Source organism: Rana temporaria, chromosome 2 (assembly GCF_905171775.1).
Source record: "Rana temporaria chromosome 2, aRanTem1.1, whole genome shotgun sequence".
Lineage (NCBI taxonomy): Eukaryota > Metazoa > Chordata > Amphibia > Anura > Ranidae > Rana > Rana temporaria.
Genome location: NC_053490.1, coordinates 56,854,492 through 56,875,833, shown reverse-complemented (window position 1 = coordinate 56,875,833; position 21,342 = coordinate 56,854,492). Strand labels below are relative to the sequence as shown.

The 21,342-nt window shown below is 43.1% G+C and overlaps 1 protein-coding gene across 2 annotated transcripts in view; it reads left to right on the top strand.

The window, feature by feature from the left end:
• Positions 1–16,437, top strand: part of LOC120929039 — a 35,976-nt gene extending 19,539 nt beyond the window's left edge. The window contains exons 5-8 of one of the 2 annotated variants that reach the window (XM_040340223.1): positions 183–308; positions 4,502–4,597; positions 8,393–8,464; positions 16,236–16,437. In XM_040340223.1, coding sequence (XP_040196157.1) covers positions 183–308; positions 4,502–4,597; positions 8,393–8,464; positions 16,236–16,427 — 486 coding nt within the window. In that variant the 3' untranslated portion in view covers positions 16,428–16,437. The remainder of the gene's footprint in view (positions 1–182; positions 309–4,501; positions 4,598–8,392; positions 8,465–16,235) is intronic. The other variant, XM_040340224.1, reaches the window with a different exon arrangement.
• Positions 16,438–21,342: the final 4,905 nt, after the last annotated feature.

Here is a 21,342-nt window from a genome sequence, read left to right as displayed (position 1 = left end):
TCCCCCATCCTTGCTCAGCTCTATGACTAGAGAGCCTAACGTCTTCCTTCTTTTTATTCCTACTGACCACAGCCTGGGCCCCAACAGTCTGATAGACCATTCGCCTGTCTTACTGTATATGGATATGGATTGCTATACAACATACATTTTGATATTTAAAACCTCTGATTTTCATTTTGCAGGAATATCAAGGATGTATTAATTGTAAAACTACTACGATAGCAGCTCAAAAGCCTAACATGATTCTACGCCGGGTGACACCTCTAAATCCTAACATTATTCTACGCCTGGACCCAGAAGTCTTGCAGGTGAACAAATGTAGCTGTTGTTTCATGAACGTTGTAAAATACATTCCAATCCCCCGGAGGTCCATATGGATTTTTTTTGAGAAGGTTAACCTGCCTAGCGGTATTCCCGAGTGTGGCTCGAGGTGAATTTTTCATACCAAAAGCGGTAACCCCCGGATCGCATTCCAGGATACAGGGGAAGTTACTTACCTTGTCCCTGGATCCTGCGATGTGTCCCCGCTGTGTGTCTCGCTCGATTCACACACTGGTGACTGCCGAGTGCCACCGAGCACTGTTCCCGAGTGGCGCGATGCACGGGGGGTGGAGTTCGGCGCCAAATTCAAAAAAGTTAAAACACAGTATAGATACAGTATACTGTAATCTTGCACATTACTGTATACAATATGTACACATGTCCCTAGTGGTATGTCCAGTGTCCTGCATGCACTTTTATATAATAAAAAACATTCTTTCTGCCTGGAAACTGGAGATTGTCCATAGCAACCAAAAACTGTCCGTTTATGTCAAAAGCGATAATAAATAAGAATCACTTGCAGAATTGAGCGATAGTAATTTGTGGGGAAATTCGTCATCAAACACTAAAAGTAATGACAGCGACAATTCTGCAACTGAGCAAATTTCAATGTTTTTAATTTGTTTGCATTATTGAATATTTTTTATTATAATTTTATTATAATGACTCTTGTTTGGACAGATTTAAGTGAGTTATTTCTAAGAATTACAGGCCTACAATATAAAACGCCAAATTTTCATGCAAAATAATTGTACCGCTTTCAGCACCAAAAATCTGAAAGAATTATACCGCCACGGAGGTTAAAACCTCTGCATGTTTTAAACAATCTGTGTCCCATTTGGGGAATCACCTTACGTTATGTCCTATAGACAGAAGAGGATATCTTTGTAAGAGGAAAGTCAACGGAGAAAATTGTCCCTATAGAAATAAAATTCCCTCCATCCCTATTGCAGTGAGAACTTTTGCTTCAGTTTCAGTCCAATTGACAGTGGTTGCCAGGACGCATAAGGGTTGATTTACTAAAGGCAACTTCCCTAGCAAGTGCAGTTGCTCCAGAGTTTAGTAAATGAGGTAAAGCTTCACTTTGCAAAAAATACCCAATCACGTGCAAGAAAAATAAAATAAACAGCATTTCTGCTTGCATGAGATTGGATAAGGGAAGTCAGCAGAGCTTCTGCTCATTTACTAAGCTCTAGAGCAACTTTACTTTCCAAAGTGCAGTTCACCCCCATAGTGAGGGTGAATCTCACTGTTGGAGACACAGACAAAAAAAAAGCCCGCCCGCCGTCGTTATACGTCGGTACTTTGAAGCGGGATATTGTTGTTATGGCAGCAGCTAGCTACCATAACCCCAGTATCCTCTTCTTCAGCAGGCGGTCCGATTTCTGATAAAAGTGGTCTCTGCGGCGGAGTCTCCGCAAGATCACTTTTATCGGTGGCGGGGGAGGGGCCCCCCTCCCTCTGTACTCCGGTGCCCTCTGCCACTTACCGGAGCCGTCGGTAGTGGCGGAGGTAATCAGGTCCTGTGTCCTGTTAGGTATGGAGACGAATGAGGGGAAGATGGCCCCCACTTGGCTTCACACCATTGGAGGGTGGAAGCGACGTCAAAATGTCACTTTTGCCCATAGCTCTTTTTCCAAATGACATTTAATTTTTTTTTTTTTATCAAATTTTAGTGTAAATATGAGATCTGAGGTCTTTTGACCCCAGATCTCATATTTAAGAGGTCCTGTCATGCTTTTTTTCTATTACAAGGGATGTTTACATAAATAAGCATTGTTGAAACAACTAATAGTTACGTATGAGTAGCAATTTATAGCTCAGGTACTTTGAGAGTACACCTAGTAAATAGGAGTCGTAGCGACAACTAATAATTGCATCTGGGAGGCAATTATAGCTCAGGTAATGGTAGATGCATATAGAAGGCAATATAGCTCAGGTAATAATAGTTACATATGAGAGGCAAATATAGCTGAGGTAACAATAGTGTGGATGTCCCTTTAAGTTCTTCCTTAGCAAACAGTCCTTAACAAAGGGGTATATCCCACATAGTATGTTGATAGCCACCAGACATTACAAACAATAGCAAGTGTGTTAGATGAAAGATAAGCAACAGTTCTCGCTATAGCACTACAAGTGACTCAACAGCTACTTATCCGTTTGCAGGCTTCAATGCAGGAGTTAGGGATTCCGTGGTGTGGGGTGTTCAGCAAAGGCCTCAAGGTTGTCCCCAGCAATGCCGTGTAGTAATAGGTGCAATAGCACTAAAGAGGTAGTTGTTGCATGGAGCGGTGTTGCAGCATGGGGAGCGAAGGCCGCCTGGACGCAATAAGGCTCTTATGCTAGCTGGCCATAATGTTGTAGCGTGGCCGTAACGGCTGACAATAATAGAACGAGGCTTGTGTTTGAAATGGATGCCTTTATAGGCAGTGAAAAGTCACATGCAGGTGCAGTGCATAGCACTGATTCCAAACAAGAAGCGCCGATTCGCGGCGCACTTCCACGTTCCAAGCTGGAACTCACTACGGCGGCCGGGCGATGACGTTATCGCGCGAGCGCCGTATGCGTTCCAGCATGGAACGCATTACGGCGCCGAAAGCACCTGTCACTGCAAATAGTAACAGGCGCGCGGAGCGCCTGTTACACCCCCATCCTTACTCTATACGCAGGCATTTTTTTCTCAGAAAATGGGTGCAGGAACTCAAGCATAGAACCCAAAACCTCCTCCCCTTGCACACACACACCCTCCAAGCCACATTAAATAGTGGGTATGGTGAAATCATACTAATAGTGGAGGGTTTTAAAGGGGCATTAAATACCAGGGGCCAGATTCACGTAGGAGAGCGTATCTTTATGCGGGCGTAGCGTATCCTATTTACGCTACGCCTCCGCAACTTAAATAGGCAAGTGCAGTATTCACAAAGCACTTGCTCCGTAAGTTGCGGCGGCGTAGCGTAAATGGGCCGGCGTAAGCCGGCGTAAAGCAAATTTGGAAGAGGTGGGCGTGTTACATTCAAATGAGCCGTGACCCCACGTAAATTACGCGCCTAACGAACGGCGCATGCGCCGCATGCTCAGTATCACGTCAAATTTACGCCCTTAAATACGCCAGGCCCAATGCCTGTGACGTGAACCTATGCACAGCCCCATTCACGTACCACTTACGTAAACGACGTAAAAAGATATGCTTGTCGACGTCCATACTTCGCATTGGCTGCGCCTCATATAGCAAGGGTAACTTTACGCCGGACGTAAGCCTAACTTAAACGGCGTAGCGGGCGCAAGTACGTTCGTGAATCGGCGTATCTACCTAATTTACATATTTGACGCGTAAATCTACGGAAGCGCCCCTTGCGGCCAGCGTAAATTTGCACCCAAGATACGACGGCGTAGGAGACTTACGTATCTTGGCCAAATCTGTGCGTAACTGAGTCTAAGAATCAGGCGCATAGATACGACGGCTCGCATTCGGACTTACGACGGCGTACGTGGAGATACGCCGTCATAAGTCCTTTGAGAATCTGGCCCTAGGAGTTTATTATGTACAGAGTGCAGAGTTCGGTAGGTTTACACACAGAGTGCAGAGTTTAGGGTTGTGCTACATACATAGTGCAGAGTTCAGGGATGTGCTAAACACAGAGTGCAGAGCCTTCTCCCATAGCTGCTTACCACTGCATCCTCCATCCACATCTCACCTTTATCCCTCTTCTTACCTAGTACCTCCCCACACACTGTAGGTGGCTCCACCTCTCTTATTAGCAAAGAGATTATCCAGCACCCACATTGTCAGCACCCACACTGCACCCCAGGCACCTGCATCTCCCAAGTCTCCATCCTGCACTCAGTGGGAGCCGCTCAGGAGATCAGATCTGTGGGAGCCATTGAAAGACAAGCTGTCACTTGTAAACACAGAAGCCGGACTTTTGTTTTCACAAGTGATAGTGGTGAGCAGAGAGCAAAGGGCCTGAGCTATAGGTGGTGGAACTGAGATCCACCAAGTTCCAGCTGAAAAAAGCCCTTGCTAAATGACTAGAGAGCCTAACGTCTTACTTCTTTTTTTTCCTACTGGCCACAGCCTGGGCCCCAACAGTCTGATGGACCATACATCTGTCTTATATGAATACAGATTGCTATACAACATACATTTTGACATTTAAAAACTCTGATTTTCAATTTGCAGAAATATCTAGAACGTATTCAGAGAAACAAATCTCCATCTAAGAAACAAATTCAAAAACCTGGTCTTCCTCGAAGCCTGGACCTAGAGATCTTACAGGTGAACAAATGTAGCTGTGGTTCCATGAAAGTTGTAAAATACAGTCCAATCACCCTGAGGTCCATATGGAAAAAATGTTCAGGAAGATTCAGACCTTTTTTTTAATCATATGTGTCCAACTGGGGAGAATTACCTTACTTTATGTCCTGTAGACAGAAGAGGATGTAATCTCTGTACGAGTGTAGCACCTGGTTACTTCTAAGAACTGGTGCTAATTTAAATTATGAGGGGCTCAGAGAGTTAGTTTGCTCTGACCAGGCTAATCTGTTCAAAGTTGGGTCTCTGTCTCAGCTTGGCTGTGCTGTGGGCTCATTCTGTTGTCTCTGTGGTGCTGATATCACCCCAGCGCGACAGGTGGCAACAGTGGAGTCAAGGTTTGGGTGCTTTTCCCCAGCAGCCTTTCAGGAGGGGTTTTTCTCACTGTGCATGCTGGGGGAGGATATTTATGAGACAGATGCCATTGGTCTGGGTCTTCTTCCAGTGTGGTACCCACCTTTAGGGTGACCACATCGCGGCGCCCCGGCGAAATGGCCTTCAAGGCCGGAGTGCACGTGCCACGCAGTGTTCCTGGTTCCGGGACCATGTTGGTCCAGAACATTTGAGCTGTGGCTGGCCCTCAGTGATTGACTGGGTCCATAATCCTAAGAAGATCATCCCAAGCATTGTTCCTTTGAGAGGAAGCTGTCCGGTGAGGAGTCCACCTGAGGAGAGCCAAGAGAGGCTGGCAATCCAATAGGGTCTCGACCATCCACCAGGGATCAAGGTAACCGGGTACTGAAAGGCTGGACGTTGGTCACCTATCAGTCGGTAACCTAACTACAAACTACCTGAAGAAGATCCAGGTGTAGAGTCTATTAAGGAGGATTATCTCCGCTATCTCAATTCTAAGGAGGGCCTGTGGCAGAGACTTTTCCCTTAAAGTTCGAGTGATACTCTGGCTGCCAGGTCAGTGAGAGAGGCCTGTCCAGGTACACTAAACCCACTCTGGGTGGAGTGGCGAAGAAGAAAGTGTTGTTGGAAGTAGGACTGTTTCCCTATTGCTACGCCTGAATCTGCTATTTCTCCTTCTGCTGAATCTTTACTCTTCACCACAAGTTGTATTGTTTTTACCCGGCTGGGTAATAAAGAGCACAGAAAAAGACACCTGTCGTGGACATTCCATTACTACTACTTTCACCATACACCCCTAGATGTTGGAGGAGCCACGAGGTAACATGCCACCCAAAACAAACCAGTAGCTCCTTCGGGGGTAGTGCTACACGAGCAAAGTCACTGGAGAAAAGTGTCCTTTCTTGAAAATGTTTCCCTCTATTCTTATTGCAGTGACAACTTAAAATTTCGAATTTTTCCTCAATTTCAGTCCAATTGACAGTGGTTGTCAGAACACATTGAGAGGGTGAATCTCCCTGCTGGACAGCAATAAAAACCTGACAGGGTTTTTAACACTTCTCTACTTTATCCAAAACTGAAAAAAAATATGGCTTTAGATACCTTTTAATACCTTCCTGCCCGGCCTATAGCAGATTGATGTCCGGGGGGGCTTTACCATCCTGACTCATACGATGTCCTTCACATCGCGCCATTCGTGCACACCGATCAGTGGTGGTCCCTCGGACACAGCTCTTCAATGGCTAGGTTAAAGAGCCGATGATGTAGGCTATATAACATGTGACCAGATGTGTCCAATCACAGCTGATCACATGTAAACAAATGCTGGTTGTCGGCATTTCCTTTCTTTAGTGCTGTCAGTGTCTGAGAAAAGTTACAGGAGACATTTACACTGATCATTAATGCAGCCCTATCAGTTCCTATCAGTGACTCCTATCAGTACCCATCAGTGCCACCTTATAAGTGCAGCCTCATCAGTGCCAATCAGTGCCGATCAATGCAGCCTCATTAGTGCCCATCAGTGCAGCCTCATTAGTGCCCATCAATGCAGCCTCATGAGTGCCCATCAGTGCAGCCTCATCAGTGCCAATCAGTGCAGCCTTATCAGTTCCCATCAATGCAACCTATTAATGCCCATTGGTGCAGCCTCATCAGTAGACATGTGCAATTCATTTAGTTCCGACTTAGTTTTTGTACACATTTCGACAAATTAATTAATTCGGAAATATCCGAATTAATGAAAACCCATAAATTCAAATATTCAAAAATTCATGGATTCCTAAATTCAAAAATGTGTAAATTCGTAAATTCAAAAATTTGTAAATTCTAAATTTAGAAATTTGAGAATTCGGAAATTCGAAAATTCAAAAATCTGAAAATAAAAACAAAAATTCAAAAGAACTAAAATCTGAAAATAAGAACAATAAAAAATGAAAATTCGAAAACCCACCATTTTAAAATTTTGAAATAATCACTAACTAATAATAACTTAACTATTACTAACTATCAAATTATAGGTATTGGAATTTCCTTTCAAATTTGGCTGTTGAATGAAACAAATACGAATTTATCCCAAGTTACGAATTATCCAAAATAACAAATGCCGCATCTAAACGAATGGAAAGTAAGGAATTATTAATAAGAAATAACAATAATAATAAAAACGTGTTATTATTATTTTTTATTAATTTGTTCCGTTCCATTTGTTTGGATGCGGCATTCGTTATTTCGGATAATTTGGAACTTTGGATACATTTGTATTCGTTACATTGACTAACAGACAAATTTAAAAGGAAATTCCAATACCTATAATTTAATAGTTAGTTATTATTAGTTAGTTAGCTATTATTTTAGATTTTTGTTCTTTTGAATTATTTTGTTTTTCTTTCTTATTTTCGGATTTTCACTTTTTCAAATTCTCAAATTTTCTAATTTCCGTATTTCTGAATGTTCAAATTTTTTAATTTACGATTTTACAAATTTTTAAATTTACGAATTTTTTAATTTTTTTCGGATTTTGATCATAACGAATAAACCCGTAAAAACAGAAAAACGAATAAAACAAAAATGAACACATTTTGTCTACTCATCGTTGCCCATCAGTGCACAATTTGACGTATTTGCAAAATTGTGAAGCAGGAGCAAAGAAAACTTTTTTGTTGTTTTTTTCAAAATGTTCAGTATTTTTTTGTTAAGAGAAAAAAGGAACCCAGTGGCGATTAAATACCACCAAAAGAAAGCTCTATCTGTTTATTTATTTTTTATAAAAACTTAATATGGATACAGTGTTGCATGACCGCCCAATTGTCTTTTCAAAGTGCGGCAGCGTTGAAAACTGAAAATTTGCCTGGGCAGGAAGGGGGTGAAAGTGGCCAGTATTGAAGTGGTTAAAAAGATTCTCATTGGGGAAGAAAAGTAACCAATGGCTGCAGGTGTGGAATACAGGGACCTAGAGGTTCACATAGCTTTCCCTTCATGGCTGAAAACCTGGCCATTTTAACAGGCAAAGCTTCAACACTTTAGGTAGAGTTGGAGTTGGTGGTTAGGTGTCTGCACAGTGACAGAGTCTCCCTAAGAAATACACCATTGTTTCACAGCCTGAAAATCAGTAGAATTTAGTGTTGTGGGTTTGACCTATCTGGATTTTACTTTCTCCTTTTAATCCCTCCTAAGTATTTCTCACTCCTGTCTCCTATAAAATAGAACAACCAAATGTTCTAGTTATATCCCCGATCCTGCTCAGTCTTACCCCTTTTTATGTCTACTGGCCACGGCCTAACCCCACCCCCCCCCCACCCCACCCCAACAATCTGGCCGACAATACACCTGTCCTATATAAATATGGACTGCTATACAACAAGCATTTTGAGAACTTGACATTTAAAAACTCAAATTTTTATTTTGCAGGACTATCTAGATTGTATCAAGATCCAGAAAAATGTAGCTGCACCTGAGAACAATGGACTCCTGGACCCAAAAGTAATATATTGTAGCCTACCATTCATTATGTGTGGCTGAATTTGTTTTATTTTCTTAGGCTTTTTTCCTGTTTTCATCTGGTGATCTGGCCAGAAACACACCTCCTGTATTAGAGCGCTTCCACTCTGGATGAATGAGCACAGAGGGCACCTTTGGACAACAGTAGACATGTGCCCTGCTGAAAAAATTGTTTGTGTTTCATTTGTTTTGTTTTTTTCACTTTTTCGAGTAAATTAGAAAATTCGTAAATTCATAAATTCATAAATTCGTAAATTCGTAAATTCGTACATTCATAAATTCGTAAATTAAAAAATTCGTAAATTAGTATATTTCGTAATTCGAAAATTTGAAAATAAGAAAGAAAACCAGAAATTTTGAAAGAATAACTAACTAACTAACTAACTAACTAACTAACTAACTAACTAACTAACTAATAATAACTAACTATTAAAGGGGTTGTAAAGGTTTGTCTTTTATTTTCTAAATATGTTCCTTTAAGCTAGTGCATTATTGGTTCACTTACCTTTTCCTTCGATTTTCCTTCTAAATGTTTTTTTTTCTTTGTCTGAATTTCTCACTTCCTGTTGTTCCTCAGTAAGCTTGCCCCCATCATCCGAGCTGTTAAAGGAACATATTTGGAAAATAAAAAACGAACCTTTACAACCCCTTTAAATTATAGGTATTGGCATTTCCTTTCAAATTTGTCTGTTAGTGAACGTAACGAATACGAATTTTCCTGAAGTTACGAATTATCCAAAATAACAAATGCCGCATCTAAACAAATGATACGGAACACATTAATAATAAATAATAATAGAACATTTTTTTTATTATTAATAATATTGTTATTTATTATTATTAATTTGTTACGTTCCATCCATTAAGATGCTGGCATTCGTTATTTCGATAACTCGTAAGTTTGGATAATTTTGTATTTGTTACGTTTACTAAAAGCCAAATTTAAAAATGAAATTCCAATATCTATAGTTAAGTTATTATTAGTTAGCTATTATTTAAGATGAATTTTTGGGTTTTCAGATTTTTGAATTTTGAATTTACGATTTTATGAATTTACAAATCTTAAAATGTTTTAATTTTTTGAATATTCGAATTTACGAAAAATTAGCTAACCGGGTTTTCGTTAATTCGGATATTTCCCAATCAACAAATTTGTTGAACGAATTGCACATGTCTTGACAACAGCATTGTCAGTCTTGGTGGGAAGGGAAGGTTAGATGTACTAATAGATTACTAATAGATACAAATACTCAAATACTACATAGATACTAATAGATAGATACAAATTTAAGTTGAACTCCAGCTAATACCTTTTAAGCAGTCACAGCAAACATTTTATTATTTTTCAATAAAGGTTGTACATAAATAAATAAAAGCTGATCCTTGTAAGCACACCTGCTAGGGTTAAATAGTTTGTTTAATCCCTGTAACTTGATACATCTGCAAGAGAGCTTGTTCTTTTGAAAAATGACAGACTCACTGGCTGGATCACGAGATGAAAATAGAAGAATTGTGTGGCAGATGAGCGTATAGGCAACAATCAAATTATTATACTGGCTTCATGCCACAGGTTGTATTCTGCAGGAAGCCTCTGAACTGAGTGGTAGCACTAGCAATATGTGTTAGGCACTGTCAGGCAAGTTGATCTCCTGTCCAATAGGGCCAATATAGAGGAGTAGCATAACATGGAACATGGACTGTATTCATAAATAGGTAACCACTGATTATTGCCAAGGGGGCATTTCTAATCCCTCTGACACCAATTATGGAAAACTATTCTTCCCAGTGACACCAATGTTGGGGCATGTCAGGGAATGTCTGAACGAATAATTTAGTCAGCTAGATTGACCATTTAAATTGATTGATTAACAACAGTGCCTCCAATGCAAAAATAATTTATAACAATTAAAAAGCTGACCTAATTATTCTCAAGTTGTTTTGCCTATGCAGAAATTCTTTGAATAACACAACACAACCGGGTGTAAGTATGGACTGTAAATATTTATTTTACAGAAGTTGCTCACAAACACCATATAACAGTGAAATTGAGATTTGACATAGACACTATGGGCCAGATCCACAAACGAGAGCGTAGAATATGCAAATGAAAACTTACGGCGATCCCCGAACGTCCCGAACGGCCCGTCGATCTAAATCTACGTAGTTTCCGTCGGGTTACGCCGCGTAAAACTAGGGCTGAGCCCTAGTTCTCCTAAGCCATGTTAAGTATGGCCGTCGTTCCCGCGTCAAAATTTAAACATCAATGTCATTTGCGTAAGACGTCCGTGAATGGCGCTGGACGCCATTTACGTTAACGTCTAAGCAAATGACGTTGGTGCGACGCCAGTTAGCGCAATACACGTCGGGTAATTTACCCGACGGAGCATGCGCAGTACGTCCGGCGCGGAAGCGCGCCTAATTTAAATGGGACTCGCCCCATTCGATTGGGCCCGCCTTGCGCCGGACGGATTTAAGTTACACCGCTGCAAATTTCCAGGTAAGTGCTTTGTGGATCGGGCACTAACTTGGAAAAATTGCGGCGGTGTAACTTAAATTGGGAAAGTTAAGTTGCGCCCGGTCTACGTGGATCTGGCCCTATGGGCCAGATTCACAGAAGAAGTACGCCGGCGTATCTACTGATACACCGGCGTACTTTCAAATTTCCCACGTCGTATCTTTAGTTTGAATCCTCAAACCAAGATACGACGGCTTTTGGCTTCGATCCGACAGGCGTACAGCTTCGTACGCCTTCGGATCGTAGGTGCAATACTTTGGCGCCCGCTGGGTGGAGTTTGCGTCATTTTCCGCGTCAGGTATGCTAATTAGCTTTTTCCGGCGATCCACGAAGGTACGCACGGCCGTCGCATTCTCTTACGTCGTCGCTAGTCGGCTTTTCCCGGCGTATAGCTAAAGCTGCTATTTCGTGGCATATAGATAGACTTGCCATGTTAAAGTATGGCCGTCGTTCCCGCGTTGAATTTTGAATATTTTTTTTTGCGTAAGTCGTCCGTGATGAGGAAAGGACGTAACTCACGTCTACGTTCAAAAAATGACGTCGGTGCGACTTCATTTCGCGCAAAGCACGGCGGGAAATTTCGAAACGGAGCATGCGCATTTCAATCGGCGCAGGGACGCGCTTCATTTAAATGAACCACGCCCCCTACCCGCCCAATTTGAAATACGCGCCGAGAAATGCACTACGCCGCCGTAGCTTACGGCGCAAAATCTTCCTGGATTCGAAATACGGCGGCGTAGCGTATGTCTGATACGCTGTGCCAGGGCAATTCTTTATGAATCTGGCCCTATGAATTTGCAATAAATTGCTAAAGATATTATACAAAAGCCTTGGTATATATTAATATATATAGGATTAAACTAAACTAAATTAATTTCCCCTCGCAGACAACATAACTGTTTATATCTACCTGGCAGACAATATTCTGCATTTTACGTATTCCCATTGTTATTCTCCTGCTGAAAGAGTAAGCTTTGAAATATGTAAAAGTGTGCACCAATATGGCCAAAAGAAAAGAAAAAAATTATAAAATGAAATTAAAAAAATTATCTAACTCTCATGGTTATGTTATCGTGGGAGAAATATTACAGCTAAGACTAATGCAATTGGCCCCATTAATTTAAGCAAACAAAAACCACCAAAAGAATATGTATGTGTGTGTAATTATGTCTAAGGCCTTGTACACACGGTCGTTCCAAACCGACGAGAATGGTCCGACAGGCCATTTCCATCGGTTCACCGCTGAAGTGGCTTGACGGCCTGATATGCGTACACACCATCAGTTCAAATTCCGATCGGGTCAGAACGCGGTGACGTAAAACACACGACGTGTTGAAAAAAACGAAGTTCAATGCTTCCAAGCATGCGTCGACTTGATTCTGAGCAGACGCGGGTTTTGAACCGATGCTTTTGTGTACTAACCATCGCTACAAAAAGTGTAGCTGCTGGCTTTTAATAAACTGACACTTACCTGCTCCAGCGTTCCAGCGACGCGCCGGCCGGGGGTCCGCTCCTCTCCCCCCTTCCCGGCCGGTGTCTTCATTGTCACTGTGGGCACCCGGCCGTGACAGCTTTCGGCTTCACGGCCGGGCACCCACTGCGCATGCGCGATCGGCACTGCGCATGCACGAGCGGCGCGGCCCGGCGCCGCGCTGTTTGATTGGACAGGCGATCGCCTGGGACCTGTCACGTGTCCCAGGTGATCGCCTACAGGGAGGGGCTGGCAAAAGGCGATATGACGTATCGCCTTTGCAGCCCCTCGGCGGAAGGAGGAAGTGGGACAGGAAGTCCCCTTCTCCTGAAGCCCCCACTCCCCCCCCAAAAAAATTACATGCCAAATGTGGCATGTAAGGGGGAGAGGAGTGGGTTACGAGGAAGTTCCTTTTTTGGGTGGAACTCCTCTTTAAGGAGGTATCATCTCTATTTTAAATTCAAAACAGAAAATATATATATATATATATATATATATATATATATATATATATATATATATATATACAGGTCATTCTCAAAAAATTAGCATATTGTGATAAAGTTCATTATTTTCTGTAATGTACTGATAAACATTAGACTTTCATATATTTTAGATTCATTACACACAACTGAAGTAGTTCAAGCCTTTTATTGTTTAAATATTGATGATTTTGGCATACAGCTCATGAAAACCCAAAATTCCTATCTCAAAAAATTAGCATATCATGAAAAGGTTCTCTAAACGAGCTCTTAACCTAATCCTCTGAATCAACTAATTAACTCTAAACACCTGCAAAAGATTCCTGAGGCTTTTAAAAACTCCCAGCCTGGTTCATTACTCCAAACCGCAATCATGGGTAAGACTGCCGACCTGACTGCTGTCCAGAAGGCCATCATTGACACCCTCAAGCAAGAGGGTTAGGCCCCATACACACGAGAGGATTTATCCGCAGATGCGGTCCAGCGGACCGTATCCGCGGATAAATCCTCTCGAGGATTTCAGAAGATTTCTATGCGATGGCGTGTACACACCATCGCATTGAAATCCGCGCTGAAATCCTCTGGCGATGACGTGTCGCGCCGTCGCCGCTATTATGACGCGGCGACGGGCGCGACGCTGTCATAAAAGGAATTCCACGCATGCGTCAAATCATTACGACGCGTGCGGGGAATCCCTTTGGACGGATGGATCCGGTAAGTCTGTACAGACGAGCGGATCCATCCGTTGGAATGGATTTCAGCAGATGGATATGTTGTGCAGCACAGCAAATATCCGATCTGCTGAAATCCATCCCAGAGGAGATTTCTCCGCGGAAACAGATCCGCTGGCGTGTACACACCATAGGATCTATCCGCAGAAACCCATTTGCTGGGATTTATCTGCGGATGGATTCTATCGTGTGTATGGGGCCTAAGACACAGAAAGAAATTTCTGAACGAATAGGCTGTTCCCAGAGTGCTGTATCAAGGCACCTCAGTGGGAAGTCTGTGGGAAGGAAAAAGTGTGGCAGAAAACGCTGCACAACGAGAAGAGGTGACCGGACCCTGAGGAAGATTGTGGAGAAGGACCGATTCCAGACCTTGGGGGACCTGCGGAAGCAGTGGACTGAGTCTGGAGTAGAAACATCCAGAGCCACCGTGTACAGGCGTGTGCAGGAAATGGGCTACAGGTGCCGCATTCCCCAGGTCAAGCCACTTTTGAACCAGAAACAGCGGCAGAAGCGCCTGACCTGGGCTACAGAGAAGCAACACTGGACTGTTGCTCAGTGGTCCAAAGTACTTTTTTCGGATGAAAGCAAATTTTGCATGTCATTCGGTAATCAAGGTGCCAGAGTCTGGAGGAAGACTGGGGAGAGGGAAATGCCAAAATGCCTGAAGTGCAGTGTCAAGTACCCACAGTCAGTGATGGTCTGGGGTGCAATGTCAGCTGCTGGTGTTGGTCCACTGTGTTTTATCAAGGGCAGGGTGAATGCAGCTAGCTATCAGGACATTTTGGAACATTTCATGCTTCCATCTGCTGAAAAGCTTTATGGAGATGAAGATTTAATTTTTCAGCACGACCTGGCACCTGCTCACAGTGCCAAAACCACTGGTAAATGGTTTACTGACCATGGTATTACTGTGCTCAATTGGCCTGCCAACTCTCCTGACCTGAACCCCATAGAGAATCTGTGGGATATTGGGAAGAGAAAGTTGAGAGACACAAGACTCTGGATGAGCTTAAAGCCGCTACCGAAGCATCCTGGGCCTCCATAACACCTCAGCAGTGCCACAGGCTGATTGCCTCCATGCCACGCCGCATTGAAGCAGTCATTTCTGCAAAAGGATTCCCGACCAAGTATTGAGTGCATAACTGAACATAATTATTTGAAGGTTGACTTTTTTTTTATTAAAAACATTTTTCTTTTATTGGTCGGATGAAATATGCTAATTTTTTGAGATAGGAATTTTGGGTTTTCATGAGCTGTATGCCAAAATCATCAATATTAAAACAATAAAAAGGCTTGAACTACTTCAGTTGTGTGTAATGAATCTAAAATATATGAAAGTCTAATGTTTATCAGTCCATTACAGAAAATAATGAACTTTATCACAAGATGCTAATTTTTTGAGAATGACCTGTATATATATATATATATATATATATATATATATACAGTGGGACTTTGTATATACCCCCAAAAGTAATAACAAATACATTTTTAAAAACAATGATATTTTATTCAAATATCAAAAGGACAACAATCGCGTAAAGGCATTATTTTTTTCGAAAAACTATATCACACGAGTGTATTTAATCACAATTATTGAGAGAACCTTCCTAGAAATTTCCACTGAAGGTATCCGAGATGTGTGACAGGTGCGATCGACACGTTTCGCGGGAATACAGCTTCCTCAGGACCTCTTTAGCCTTTCTTATATATTGCATATGACATAAAGCAACGTTAAAACTATAATTAGACAAAATATTGTAATTAGTGATATACAAACAACAAAACTCCATATAATCAAAGTCAAAAAGATATGGGTTCAATGAAATAGAGAAAAAGTGAGCCAAGTGTATGATAAAGCATGAAAAGTACCTTAAAACACATATGCATGTCACATAAAACGTAGTAGGAGACAGTGCTGTTTTCCCAGGTGTATAGCCCTGGGTGGCCCATGGGGGAAGTCATACACCTAAGAAAACAGCACTATTTCCTGTCCTGAGGAAGCAGTATATTCCTGCGAAACGTGTCAACCTCACCTGTAACACATCTGGGATACCTTCAGTGGGAATTTCTAGGAATGTTCTCTTAATAATTGTAATTAAATACACGCATATGATATGTGACTAATAGTGTTTTTAAAAAAAATAACGCAATTGTCCTTTTGATATCTGAATAAAAAATAATTGATTTTAAAAATATATATGTTACTACTTTTGGGGGTATATAAAAAATCCCACTGTACATATATATATTCTGTTTTGGAATGGCTGTGGACCAGACCCTCAGAAGATGACTGCCAATCAATGGGCAGAATTGTCAAAATGGTGTCTATCTATGCTGGAGATGTGTGTCCTGGCTTTAGTGAAGTGTGTCAGGTGATGAGTCTCTCTTGATGATAGGGTGTTCTTGTGTCTAGTGACCACTGAAGCTGGGACATCTTTACTGGCCACAGTCTTGTCCCACAACAGTTTGACACTCAATGCACCTGTACAGGCTGCTATACAACATACTTTTGGGGATTTTGACATTTAAACCCTTTATTTTCATTTTGCAGGACTATCTAAAATGTACTAAGTTTCAGAAAAGCATGCCTCGCCCTAAAGGCGATTCAGCATATAACAAAGGTCAATATCCGTCACCTGGTCGACGCCTAGACCCAGGGGTCTTACAATTCAACAAATTTAACCGTGGTTTCATAAAGTTACAAAATACAGTCCAGTTGCCCGCAGGTCCTTATGGAAAATAAAGGTCTAACTGACAGGTAATTTCTTTAGAATGTAACATCTTCTCAATTTTTTAATTTCTGCTTAATTTGTTTATGATTACTGTGAAGAACACATAACAGCCTGCAGCATCCTTGCTGTTTGATGTATTTTGTATTTTGTATGTTCCCATGTTTGGTCCTCGTGTTTTTTCCAATTAGTATAGTCCCTTTTTTGTCACTCCCAGCCACTCCATGCAAGAATTTAGGGCCTGATCCACAGCCAGCGGGTGTAACTTAAATATTCGGATTTAAGTTACACCGCCGGAAAATTTCTACCTAAGTGCCCGATCCACAAAGCACTTACCTAGAAATTTTCTGCGGTGTAACTTAAATCCGGCCGGCGCAAGGCGTTCCTAATTTAATGGGGCGAGTCCCATTTAAATTAGGCGCGCTCCCGCGCCGGACGTACTGCGCATGCTCCTGACGTCATTTTCCCGACGTGCTTTGCACGGTTTTACGTTGCGCCAGGTTTTGAGAATCGCGACGGGCGTAAAAAAAAAAAATACGAGTTGCGTCGAAAAAAAAAAATTGAAAAAAAAAGACAGCGACGCGGGATAGAAGGGTCTACTTTTACCAGGTCTAAACAGTTTAGGCCTTGTAAAAGCAGCCCTAATATTGCGACGGCAAACTAATACTTACGGAGAAAAAACGAAGCGTAAAAGCTTTGTGGATCTCTGTAAGTGCTAATTTGCATACCCGAAGCGCCATTTCGACGAGAAATGCCCCCAGCGGCGGCTGCGGTACTGCATCCTAAGATCCGACAGTGTAAGTCCCTTACACATGTCGGATCTTCTGCCTATCTATGTGAAACTGATTCTGTGGATCAGTTCCATTGATAGAAACAGGGATACGACGGCGTATCAGTAGATACGTCGGCGTATCCCTTTTGAGGATCAGGCCCTTAGTTTCCTTTTTATGCTTCAAGAGACTAGAATAACTTCCTGTGTAATGTACTAAGCTTGGTAAAACTACAATGGATTCTTCTTCTGAGTCTTATTTGAGAGTGAAACCTCCTGTGGGTCCTTGCCAAGTAAGCAAGTCATCAAATTCTCCTTAGACTCGGGAGGTACCGTATTTATTGGCGTATACCGCGCACTATTTTGCCCTGAAAATCAGGGCAAAATCGTGGGTGCACGATATACGCCGATACCCGCTTTCCGGCCACGAGTTTGAATACTGCGCCGGAATATACAGAGCGCAGTACACTCATGAATCTTCGGGCAGTCTCGGCGCCTCTCGCACTGACGTCCTGTACGTACAAGACGTCAGCGCGACAGTTGCCGAGCCTGCCTGCCTGCGCTCGGTATATGCCGGCACAGTATTCAAACTCGTGGCGGGAAGGACGCGAGGACGCCGCGAGGACGCCGCAGAAGGACGCCGGACCCGCCAAAGAGGACACCGGACCCGCCGAAGAGGACACTGGATTCGCCGAAGAGGACACCGGACCCACCGCAGAAGGACGCCGGACCCGCCGAAGAGGAAACCCGAAGCCGCAGAAGGACGCCGGACCCGACGAGGCCGCCGATGGACGCCGCGCAAGACACCAAAACTGTAAGTACAAAAAAACAAAAAAACTTTTTTTCCACAGGATTGGGGGCCACTTTAGGGGTGCGCGGTATACGCGGGAGCGCGTTATACCGCGATAAATACGGTATGTCTTTTGCATTTAGTGACATTTGAGACAGAACACTATTTTTACTTATAATGCCCAAAGTTCAAATTGTTCCATTTATAGGGTGACCATTTGAAAAGTGTAATGTGCTAAGTACAGGCATACCCCGCTTTAAGTACACTCACTTTACATACACTCGCGAGTAAGGACATACCTGTGAGTGTATGTAAAGTGCCTTACAATTACTCTACAGACATTTTACAACCGCAGTAGAAGGAGCTGAAGCTCCGAGAGCATAGCCCGCCCTGTTCCAGTGTGCCCCTGACACCCCCACTACAGCCGCTGAGACCTCAACTACAGCTCTTGACACCCCCACTACAGACCCTGACCCCCCACTACACCCTAGAAGTGAAAAAGAGTATTGTTTCACTTTAAGTACATTTTCGTTTTACATACATGCTCTGGTCCCATTGTGTACTTAAAAGTGGGGTATGCCTGTACATTCCTAATTCCAATTTTTTAAACTCTCCATTAGCTGCCACTTAACAATTTATGTTCAATCCCCTTTTTCCATTAGCATTTCCAAACCAGATTAGGAGAGATATTCATATAGGGATATCAAACACATAGAAGGATCATTATTATTATACACGATTTATATAGCACCAACTGTTTGCGCAACGCTTTAAAATAAAAAGGGGGACAGTACACTCACAGTGCAATACAGAAGGAATAGGAGGGTCCTGCTCATGGAGCTTACAGTACGATAACACCTTTCGGATCGACGCATTGTCAATTGATGGGCAGGCGGCGGCCTCTCTCGTTCTGGGACCACTTCATATGACATCATCCCACTCTCACCAGCGATTCATGGTGCACTCTGTCCCTGGGACACAGCGAATTAGCGATCTCGGTAAAGAGCCGATGACAAGGCTCTTTACCCATGTGATCAGCTGTGTCCAATCACAGCTCATCACATGTAAACAAGGAAATGCTGGTTATCAGCATTCCTCTCCTCACACTGAGCATGTGAGGAGAGGAGAGCCTATCAGCAGCATTTTCTCACAGGGGAGATCTGCACAGATAATCAGTGCCCTGATAATCAGTGCAGCCCCAACAGTGCCCAGCACTGATGCCAATCTGTGCCCAGCATTGATGCCATTCAGTGCCCAGCAGTGATGCCAATCAGTGCCCAGCATTCATACCAGTCAGTGCTCAGCAGTGATGAGAATCAGTGCCCATCAGTGTTGCCAGTCAGTGATGCCTTTCAGTGCCCATCAGTGCCTGCTCATTAGTGCCGCCCAACAGTGCCTATCAGTGCCGCCAATCAGTACCCATTAGTGCTGCCAACCAGTGCCCATCAGTGCCACCGATCCATACAGCCGATCAGTGCCCATAAGTGCGGCCTATCAGTGCCCATAAGTGCAGCCTCTCAGTCCCTAATATCAGTGCCCATCAGTGCTGCATATTAGTGCCACCTAATCAGTACTGTGTCTACCGTGTCGATCAGTGAAACCTCATCAGTGCCCATTAGTGGTGCAGCCTATCAGTGCCCATCAGTGCAGCCTCATCAGCACACATCAGTGAAAGAGAAAAATTACTTACCATATTTATCGGCATATGACACAAACTTTTTCCCCTAAAAATCAGGGGGAAATCCTGGGCGCGTGTTATACACCGATCCCCGCTGTCTGTGAGGGGAAGAGGAGAGAGCGCCGCCGATATACACATAGCCCAGTCCTGCCATTGGACCTATGTTATGTGCATCATAGGAGCCTGGGCAGGGGGGGGGAGAGGAGCCGAGTACAGCCGAGTACACAGGACATCCGGTTCTGTCTATCTCTGCGCCGCGGCTGTAATTTTAAACGTTCAAGGTGCAAGGACACTAGGCAAGGCTGCATGGACACTGGGCAAGGCTGCAATGACACTGGGCAGGGCTTCAGATGGACACTGATCATTCTGCAATGATGGACAAGGCTGCAGATGGACACTGATAAGGCTGCATTGATGGGCATTTAAATTTAAGTTTTTATCCTTAAACTTCCCTCCTAAAAGTTTTTTTCCTTAAAATTCCATCCTAAACTTGGGGTGCGTGTTATACGCCGATAAATTTTCGGGCTTTTTTCTTTTTTTTTGCAAAAAATGTTAAACTCAGCAGTGATTAAATACTACCAAAAGAAAGCTTTATCTTTGTGAAACAAATGTGCAATTGTCATTCAAAGTGCTGAAAATTGCCATGGGCAGGAATGGGGTAAAAGTGTCCAGTAGGTAAGTAGATAAAGCGGGAGTTCACCCAATTCCTTTTTTTTTTCTACTTTCCCCTTAGATTCCTGCTCGTTGTGTCTAGGGGAATCGGCTATTTGTTTTAAAATATGATCCGTACTTACTCGTTTTCGAGTAATGCATGCATACCCGTCGCTTCCGGGTATGGGTCTTCGGGAGCGGGCGTTCCTTCTTGATTGACAGTCTTCCGAGAGGCTTCCGACGGTCACATCCATCGCGTCACTCGTAGCCGAAAGAAGCCGAACGTCGGTGCGGCTCTATACTGCGCCTGCGCACCGACGTTCGGCTTCTTTCGGAAAATCGTGACGCGATGGATGCGACCGTCGGAAGCCTCTCGGACTGTCAATCAAGAAGGAACGCCTAGTCCCGCAGCCCATACCCGGAAGCGACGGAGAAGATGCATCTCGTAAACGGGTAAGTACGGATCATATTTTAAAACAAATAGCCGATTCCCCTAGACAAAACGAGCATGAAGCTAAGGGGAAAATGTGTAAGCTATGGGTGAACCTCCGCTTTAAGCACTGCATCCTAAATAAAAACACAAAAAAAACCACTGTGGACTTTAACACCTTTACGCCCAGCCTATAGCAGATTGATGGCCGGGTGGGAGTTTCCCCCTTCTGAGTGGACATCTTAAGATGTCCTCTCAGAAAGCCTCGGTTGCACGACCGTGGTGCTGCACAGCGGCACACTCTGTCACACAGCTGATGACTGATCACTATACCAGCTCGCTACCAGTGTCATGTGATCGCTGTGACCAATCACAGCAGATCACATGATTATTGTAAACAATGTCTGGCTTCATTTCATGCCATATCCATTGTATACAATTGTGTTGCTAGCTGTGATTGGTCACATTTATCACATGGTACAGACAGGGCCAATCACATCCCATCTGTATCACGTGATTAGCTTTGGCTAATCACAGCTAATCACAACAAAAGACATTGAATGAATTAGTTTCATTCAGTAAAAATGGTTTCTTATACCAATGAAATTCAT